The 9,308-nt window shown below is 41.3% G+C and overlaps 3 protein-coding genes across 3 annotated transcripts; 1 reads left to right on the top strand and 2 right to left on the bottom strand.

Moving 5' to 3' along the window:
• Positions 1-650: 650 nt before the first annotated feature.
• On the bottom strand, positions 651-1,046 carry LOC108048845. Its single transcript, XM_017129765.1, has 2 exons — positions 903-1,046; positions 651-839 (listed from the first exon to the last, which is right to left on the bottom strand). The coding sequence occupies exons 1-2, from the start codon at positions 1,032-1,034 to the stop codon at positions 714-716; spliced, it is 258 nt and encodes an 85-aa protein (XP_016985254.1). The 5' UTR covers positions 1,035-1,046; the 3' UTR covers positions 651-713.
• Positions 1,047-1,774: 728 nt separating this feature from the next.
• Positions 1,775-3,404, top strand: LOC108048843 (phenoloxidase-activating factor 2). Its single transcript, XM_017129763.2, has 4 exons — positions 1,775-2,150; positions 2,200-2,405; positions 2,465-2,721; positions 2,775-3,404. The coding sequence occupies exons 1-4, from the start codon at positions 1,988-1,990 to the stop codon at positions 3,361-3,363; spliced, it is 1,215 nt and encodes a 404-aa protein (XP_016985252.2). The 5' UTR covers positions 1,775-1,987; the 3' UTR covers positions 3,364-3,404.
• A 184-nt stretch (positions 3,405-3,588) lies between these two features.
• LOC108048844 lies at positions 3,589-5,508 on the bottom strand. The gene is made up of 4 exons (XM_017129764.2): positions 4,886-5,508; positions 4,543-4,818; positions 4,174-4,359; positions 3,589-4,065 (listed from the first exon to the last, which is right to left on the bottom strand). The coding sequence occupies exons 1-4, from the start codon at positions 5,384-5,386 to the stop codon at positions 3,709-3,711; spliced, it is 1,320 nt and encodes a 439-aa protein (XP_016985253.1). The 5' UTR covers positions 5,387-5,508; the 3' UTR covers positions 3,589-3,708.
• Positions 5,509-9,308: the final 3,800 nt, after the last annotated feature.

Genomic DNA, 9,308 nt, shown 5'->3' with positions numbered 1-9,308 from the left:
TTGTTTGTAAATTGTATTGCAATTAAAGGGAAAGAGCTGAAAGGTAAAAGAGTTGATTTATGGACTCCAAGAATTTTTATAAAATAATAACACCTATCACTAAAAAAATTTATCATTACTCATTGCTAAAGCTATTGAAATATTTTTTGGATCTATTTCTTTAACTGTTAGTCAACAAACGAAATTTTGTATAATTTACCTCTTTTCTTATCAGTAGGTTTAAAGTAAAGAATGCCAGGTGGAAATGGAGGAGAAGGTGGAGGTGGAGGAGGAGGAGGAGGTGGAGGAGGAGGAGGAGGAGGCGGTAGAAGAGGTGGGCGTGGCGGTGATGGAGGCGGAAAGAATGGAGGTCGTGGAGGTGCTGGGAAATCAGAAAATGAGGAAAACTCAAGTAAAGATGAGAATAAAAGAGATCAAAAATCAAATGAAAGTAAGAAAAACCCAAGAGATGGACAGGATGGAGGATCTGGACGTGGTGGTGATGGAGGCGGAAAAGGTGGAGGACGTGGAGGCGATGGAGGTGGTAAAGGAGGAGGACGGGGAGGCGATGGAGGCGGTAAAGGTGGAGGACGAGGAGGCGATGGAGGAGGCAAGAAATCCGGAAACGGTGATGACAAAGAAAGCAAAAATAAAAAAATAGGAAGGCCAGATCAATGATCGAAAGGGAAATTTATTTAGAACCTAAATGGCGCTTTATATATCATATTCAAGTTCTAACTAAAAGGCCCGAATCTACTCTCCATATTCTGGAAAATGTACGAACAGCTTTGGTCATCGTAGGATGGCTCAATCTTATCGGCCGTAACGCTGGCCAAAATCAGGAATTTAGTTTGCGGGCTCTGCAAATTAATAGTGATAAGGTTAAAAATAAATGGTAATCGCATTAACTACCAGTTAGCTACCTCTTTAGGTTCGTTATGCTTCCACAGATCGTTGGCCTCCAGGTAGGTCTTCAGGAGGATGCGCCACTGCCAGTAATTCTCACGGCCATGTAGCTTGGGAATAGCATGGAAATCCAACTCCAAGTGACCCATTTCGTTCCACTTTGCCGCACGGACTGAACTGATTAATTCGAAACAAGTCAACGCCGCACCTGATATGAAAGCTCGGGAGCTTTTCCTATCTCGGACTTAACATTTGCCCAGTTTAACAGCTCTAGTCGGGGATTTAGTACTAGATCGAACGGAATGTTGTGAATGAGGAGTGAATCATTAAACAAACTCTGGTGCCAAGTTGTTAACAGTTTTCCCCGGGGGAAAAAGGGAAATGCGACTGCTTTTCAAGCGAGAAGTGTCAAACATGAATCGACACCAAATTGTTTGCAATTAAACCATTAAGTTATTAGAATCAAATTTAATAGCTAAAAAGTGGAGCAGAGCGAAATTGTTTGTTAACAATGGGGAATATTCAGATGTATGAAATTATCGAACCAGAGAGTTGTCAACGCAGCGCGTCTAAATTTAATTTATTTGATACTTTACAGAAGTACTCTTTTTACTCGTTTTAGTGCACAGAAAAAAATTAAAAAAGTTAATTTGCTTATTATAGTGAAGAATAAGAAATATGAATAAGAAATATATAATTGTAAGAAATAAGTTATACAGATTATGTGATAGCTATCAAATAGTGAGCTTATACAATAGGTATAAACTCTTAACAATTTAAGGTTAGTGAAGAATAAATAATTTGTTTCAAATTTATTTTTTTTATTAGTTCTTTCAACACGGAAGAAAATTCTTGCATTAAATTTTAAATATATATATAAATATTTTTTAAAAGAGTAAGCACACTTCGTAGTGTCGCAATCCGTTTTCCATCTAATTTAGTTTTTATGATTGCTTTTTTGTTGCTCTATGCAACGCGGAAAATCCCTGAGCGCGGGAGGCCATTCGTCAGGCAATTTATTGGGGGGAGTTATGGGTGATGGGCAGGCCATCGCTATATAGCCCACCAGAGCTTCGCCGCCTCGACTTAGTTGTCATTGGCTATGACTCAGTTCGGTCGGATGTGGTGGCTGCCACTGCTGCAGTGGCTAACCATTGGAATAGGAATCGGTGTGCAGGCCTGGAGCTTTGGGCCAGTTCAACCGGATGCCGGAAAGGATACCGGACCCCAACCCAGTGATGTTGGAAGCACAGCAAACCACACCAGTAAGTGGCTCTAATTACCTCTACTGTTCCGGATTTGATCGCCCATCAGTACTCACCAGGCAGCTGGTTGTGGGCACTTTACTGCCACCCCAAGTGCCACCGGGCACCTGGCCACCTGTGCCCTCCATTGTGAATCCCGGTACCACCAGCTATTGCCAGTGCGTTCCGCCCGGATCCTGTGCCAATCCCGTACCCACCGTTCCCAGCGATGGCAGTGGTCAGCTGGACATCAGAATCGTCAATAATGGAGGATATGTAAGGAGGCACCTATATGCTACATATACCTATATTTTATAACAACAGATCCCGTTTAGCCCTCCATTCCGACTACATCTGCCACACTGACCTGCAACTATGGCTTGGTGGCCTGCTGCCAGGCGGGAAGCTATCAATGTGGCCGGAGGTGGCCACCCCCACCTGGTGCCTCCGCCGCAGGAGCTGGTCAGGCGAGCTATGGAGCGTATCCGTGGCAGGCGGCACTACTTACCACGGCGGATGTCTATCTGGGCGGTGGAGCACTGATCACCGCTCAACATGTCCTGACCGCCGCCCACAAGGTCTACAATCTGGCGTGAGTTTACCTCTTATTATTCCCTTATCACTTTCCTTATCAATTCTTTTTAGGCTCACCTCATTTAAAGTCCGCCTGGGTGAATGGGATGCCAGCAGCACCAGTGAACCGATTCCCGCCCAGGATGTGTATGTCTCCAATGTGTACGTGAATCCCTCGTTCAATCCCAACAACCTGCAGAATGATGTGGCCATCCTGAAGTTGTCCACCCCAGTTTCCCTGACCAGCAAATCCACAGTGGGCACTGTTTGCCTGCCCACCACCAGTTTTGTGGGGCAGCGATGTTGGGTAGCGGGGTGGGGCAAGAATGACTTCGGACCCACTGGCGCCTATCAGGCGATTCAGCGGCAGGTGGATGTGCCACTGATTCCCAATGCCAACTGCCAGGCGGCGTTGCAGGCTACTCGATTAGGCGCCTCCTTCGTCCTCAGTCCAACCAGTTTTATTTGCGCCGGCGGCGAAGCTGGAAAGGATGCCTGCACTGGAGATGGGGGCTCTCCGCTGGTCTGCACCAGCAACGGGGTCTGGTACGTGGTGGGTCTGGTGGCCTGGGGCATCGGCTGCGCCCAGGCTGGGGTTCCAGGGGTCTACGTGAACGTGGGCACATATCTGCCCTGGATCCAGACTACACTAACTTTGTAGAGCCCAGTATTTGTTACCAATAAAACGTATTATCTGTGTTAGTTTCTTTATTATTTCTTTATTTTCCAAGTAAAATATTCTTATTGGTTACCAAAACGATTTACTAATTAAATCTAATTAAAAATGTATGTCTTATAAAATAAACATTTTTGTATACATTTTGATATGAACAAAGTAAATTAGCTTAAATAAATATTCTTAACTGTTATCGTTTCCTATTGTATTTAAGTATAATCACTTATTTTTTGCCTTTAATAATTTTCAAAGTTTAAACGTTATTGGATTACATACATCGGCATATAGCAAACTGACAATTTAAAGAGTGAACATAATGATTAGTAAGGATTAATAACGCAATCCCAGGAGTTCGTAGAGGGGAATCTCCACCTCAGACACACTGGCACTGGACTCCTCGAAGTCGCCGCTCTGCAGGAGATACTGGGGCCGTTCCAACTCCGGATGGCCCAGATAGAAGTCTATGAGGGCAGTGGTGCTGCGCAGGTGGGTGATGCCCTTGAAGATCTTCTCGCGGGTCAGCAGCTCCTCCGGATAAACCGTCTTGATGGCGGTGTCATTCGATCGCTTCAGCCAGGGGCGATCCTTCAGCGGCACAGTGCGTCCAAAGGCACTAAGGATTGGCTTCTGGTTCACCCGGGAAGCGTGATCGTTGATGTGCTTCTCGTACTTCAGCTCAATGGCCATCTGTAAATGGAATAAATAAATTAATGTCAGGTAAATTCGAGACTTAAAATGACTGATGTTATATCTTTAATGGTTTTTTTCAGAGTACATTTATTCTTTGTTACTTACATGCGGCTTGTTCCATTTATCGGCCACAGTCTGGGCTATGGCATTCACCTCCTTGGGATCGGTCTTCACCGAGGCCAACAATGTGCGATCTCCCTTGATGGAGAAGAGGTTCTTCACCTTCTCCGGAGTCAGGTTGCTCTCCAAAGTTCCAAAGGAGTTTAGCCACTCAACAAAGCGTTCCGCCGACTGGAAATATAGGTAAAATATTTAAGTATTTAATTAAAATTGTTAATCAATTCTCTAAATTTGTGTACTTGGAATTATTAAATTAGAAAAACATTCTTAAGCATGTTTTAATAGTAAGAAATGGATATAGATATTTAAATAAATTTTTTTTTTTCAGGAAAAGATTGGAGTAATCATACTGACCGCATCCATGAGATTCTCGGCCTGCTCGTCCAGCGTCACCATGGAGTAGTTCTGGCCGGGATGTTCGACGCGACTCTGCCAGCTGACCCGTTTATCTCGCGGGGCACAGAGGAACTTTGCGTACCAACTGGTTTTGTCCACTTTGCGATGGGTGTGACCCACCGGCTCGTCCAGCTTCAGATCGAACTTTTCGAACTCGTGCTCCATGCGCACAATGTCCGAGTGATCGCTCTCATTGAAGTACTCCTCCACTTTCTTTCGGCCGATGTCAAGGAGCTATCAACGAATTTATCGAAATCAATTAGGACCTAAGCAAGAACTCTAGAGCTACCCCAATACCCACCACTGGTTCCTCCTCCTCCTCGCTCCTCTCGGAACTGCTGGCGCTCATGTAGTCCTCGGGCCGCACCTCCTGCATCTCGTCCCGGATGTAGATGTCGTCGTCGGACTTGGAGTAGTCATAGTTCTGGATGCGCTTCACCCTCTCGCGAAGACGTTGTGGCAGGACCAGGGAGTAGTCGATGACGGGAATGCGCGGCTGGAAGCGGCAGGCGGCGGCGAACTCCACATCCTCGATGGCCGCGTTCCAGTAGTCCTTGCCCGCCAGTCCGTCCCGATAGGTCAGCTTGGAAAAACCACTCATCCCAGTGCTGGAGGAGCGTTCCTTTTGCATGAGCTGGGTCTTCACCTCCGTCGTCTTCGACTTGAAGGGCTTGGTCAAATTCTGTGCCACGAGGGAGTCCAGTCGGGCGGAGCGCAACATCCGGTTGACAACCGGCCGGTTGGACCGTTCCACAATCGTGTGGCGCACAGTCGACCCATATTGGTGCTTCGCCGTGGACATGGCTGCGACTGCGACTGCGAAGGAATACAAAAATATATAACGATACGGCCACCGGTGGAATGTCGAAATTTTCGTTCAGTTTGTTTGCTCAATACGAGTTCGAATTTATATCGTCCTATGACAACCAGAGCGTATTCATTATTGGTTACAATTGTTTTAAGTTAGTATACGATTATCTTAAGCCTTTAATGTATAAAAATGTTGCCTTTATTTTATGTACAAACTACATACTTTATTTAGTATATACCATGTTAAAGATACAGAATAAACTAATCAAAATAATAAATTGTTTTTTTATTGGGGTTGTTGGGTTTTCAGGTTTTCATTTGCAACCCAAAAATAAAAAAAAGTGAAAACACAGAAGCTTAGAGAATTAAACCACAATCATTTATATGTATGCCACTTTGAAATCGGATGTCTGTACGAAAAGTTATGGGTTTAGAAGTGCAGGTTTTAAGTCACCCTTCTGCAAAGCCAGACTGTCGAAATGACGAAAAATCGACTCCAAAATACAAACCAAGCTGAGAACACAGTTTTTTAGAGGATTAAACCACAATCATTTAGAAGTATGCCACTTTGAAATCGGATGTCTTTAAGAAAAGTTATGGGCTTAGAAGTGCAGGTTTTAGGTCACTTTTCTGCAAAGCCATTTTTCGAAAATTTGGAAAGGGGTAACACTGTCAAAATGACGAAAAATCGACTCCAAAATACAAACCAAGCTGAGAAACACAGTTTTTTAGAGGATTACACCACAATCATTTAGAAGTATGCCACTTTGAAATCGGATGTCTTTAAGAGAAGTTATGGGCTTAGAAGTGCAGGTTTTAGGTCACTTTTCTGCAAAGCCATTTTTCGAAAATTTTTAACACTGTCAAAATGACGAAAAATCGACTCCAAAATACAAACCAAGCTGAGAACGCAGTTTTTTAGATTATTAAACCACAATCATTTAGAAGTATGCCACTTTGAAATCGGATGTCTTTAAGAAAAGTTATGGGCTTAGAAGTGCAGGTTTTAGGTCACTTTTCTGCAAAGCCATTTTTCGAAAATTTGGAAAGGGGTAACACTGTCAAAATGACGAAAAATCGACTCCAAAATACAAACCAAGCTGAGAACACAGTTTTTTAGAGGATTAAACCACAATCATTTAGAAGTATGCCACTTTGAGATCGGATGTCTTTAAGAAAAGTTATGGGCTTAGAAGTGCAGGTTTTAGGTCACTTTTCTGCAAAGCCATTTTTCGAAAATTTGGAAAGGGGTAACACTGTCAAAATGACGAAAAATCGACTCCAAAATACAAACCAAGCTGAGAACACAGTTTTTTAGAGGATTAAACCACAATCATTTAGAAGTATGCCACTTTGAGATCGGATGTCTTTAAGAAAAGTTATGGGCTTAGAAGTGCAGGTTTTAGGTCACTTTTCTGCAAAGCCATTTTTCGAAAATTTGGAAAGGGGTAACACTGTCAAAATGACGAAAAATCGACTCCAAAATACAAACCAAGCTAAGAACACAGTTTTTTAGAGGATTACACCACAATCATTTAGAAGTATGCCACTTTGAAATCGGATGTCTGTACGAAAAGTTATGGGCTTAGAAGTGCAGGTTTTAGGTCACTTTTCTGCAAAGCCATTTTTCGAAAATTTGGAAAGGGGTAACACTGTCAAAATGACGAAAAATCGACTCCAAAATACAAAACAAGTTGAGAACACAGATTTTTAGACAATTAAACCACAATCATTTTGAAGTACGCCATTTTAAAATCGGATGTCTGTAAGAAAAGTTATGGGCTTAGAAGTGCAGGTTTTAGGTCACTTTTCTGCAAAGCCATTTTTCGAAAATTTGGAAAGGGGTAACACTGTTAAAATGACGAAAAATCGACTCCAAAATACAAACCAAGCTGAGAACGCAGTTTTTTAGATTATTAAACCACAATCATTTAGAAGTATGCCACTTTAAAATCGGATGTCTTTAAGAAAAGTTATGGGCTGAGAAGTGCAGGTTTTAGGTCACTTTTCTGCAAAGCCATTTTTTAGAAAATTTGGAAAGGGGTAACACTGTCAAAATGACGAAAAATCGACTCCAAAATACAAACCAAGCTGAGAACACAGTTTTTTAGATTATTAAACCACAATCATTTAGAAGTACGCCACTTTAAAATCGGATGTCTGTAAGAAAAGTTATGGGTTTAGAAGTGCAGGTTTTAGGTCACTTTTCTGCAAAGCCATTTTTCGAAAATTTGGAAAGGGGTAACACTGTCAAAATGACGAAAAATCGACTCCAAAATACAAACCAAGCTGAGAACACAGTTTCTTAGAGGATTAAACCACAATCATTAAGAAGTATGCCACTTTGTCTGTACGAAGAGTTATGGGCAGTTTTTAACAGGTTTTGCAGTAGGAAATGGCTTAATCGACTCGGCTTAGGACTGAAATTATAAAACCGTCTGCAAGGGATATTGGATAAAATTATTTTAAGTTAGCATAAGATAGCATAAGATTATTTTAAGTCTTTACCTTAACACTTTATTTATTTTTTATTGGTTACAATTGTTTTAAGTAAGCATACGATTATCTTAAGCCTTTAATGTATAAAAACATTACCTTTGTTTTATGTATAAACTACATACTGTATTTATTATATACAATGTTTAAGATACAGAATAAACTAATCAAAATAATAATTTGTTTTTTATTGGGGTTGTTGGGCTTTCAGGCTTTTGTTTTAATTGAGACCACTGCATTCATTTACTTTTGCTTTTATAAAAATTTTTATATTGGCACCGAATAGCACAATAATATATATATTCTAAGCCCGTGTGTTTTAAACAAGCATAATATGTACAAAAACTGGTTCTATACTTAAAGTTTAATAAGGTTATAAGAACAAAGTCTGATGGGGCAAAGATTTAACTATCTTCACTTAAGAGGTGTAGTCACTTCAAGTAACCCGCTTGGCTGAGTTATAGGTGTAGGGGCCTTCTGGGGTTAAGATTTAAGTGAAGCCATTATACCAATAATTGCGCATACGACCCGTTGGTGCGGTGCGAGCATAAAGGACAGCCAAACGTAGGCAAAAACGAAAGCAGCACATATAAACGCGACTGCCATATAATACGCATACATACACACAGACAAAGGTAAGCGGAGGCAGGTTAAATTTATACGAAGAGCCAACAGGTTGCAGAACCCATCTGTTTTCGCTTTCAATGTGTGCACACTCACGGACAGGCAGACACAACAGACACACACACTCCCAAAGGCAGACACCTCTGGCCATTTGATGCTCGCTTAGCTGCGTCCCACTCATAAACAAGCCACTCATTTGCAGCCAATGCCCAAGGGCTTAAGCCCCCCCCCAAAAAAACCCCTCCTGGTTCCCCGTATTCAAGGCGTGAAATTGGCATGCAAATTTTATGATTTTTGGCCCAATTTTATAAAATTTAATAATACCAAAAGTACACAAAATAAAATAATGAGCATACAATATATTTTTGAAAGATGTTGAATATTAATATGTTTACTTAACGTTTTTTTTATATTATTTCTCGGCGGTAAATAAAATATATCCCCAAGAGTTTAGTTAGTTATAAATAAACAATTTAGATTCTTAATTTATTAATTTGTTAAAACATGGTTAAATGTCCCTACCTATAATTATAACAATTGTATAATTGTTCCTATATAAATAAAATTTCCCTGTAGGCATTTCAATGATTTTTTGTGGCATCCGACTCACCTTAAGTCCTTTCCGTACGAAACCGGAAATGAATCACGTCGCACAAAAACTGAAAATCCAAAAAGGATAAAAAAATAAGCGGAAAGCCAAGTAAGCGCGAAAAAAAATGCAAGCGGCAAACGACAGGAAGGCAAAGCAACAATTCATCCATAAAGGCAGTCATGTTAATACCGAAACGCACTCA

This window comes from Drosophila rhopaloa, unplaced genomic scaffold (assembly GCF_018152115.1).
Source record: "Drosophila rhopaloa isolate 14029-0021.01 unplaced genomic scaffold, ASM1815211v1 contig_167, whole genome shotgun sequence".
NCBI lineage: Eukaryota > Metazoa > Arthropoda > Insecta > Diptera > Drosophilidae > Drosophila > Drosophila rhopaloa.
The sequence above is the reverse complement of the archived record's forward strand: the minus strand, read 5'-3'. Positions and strand labels throughout refer to the sequence as shown.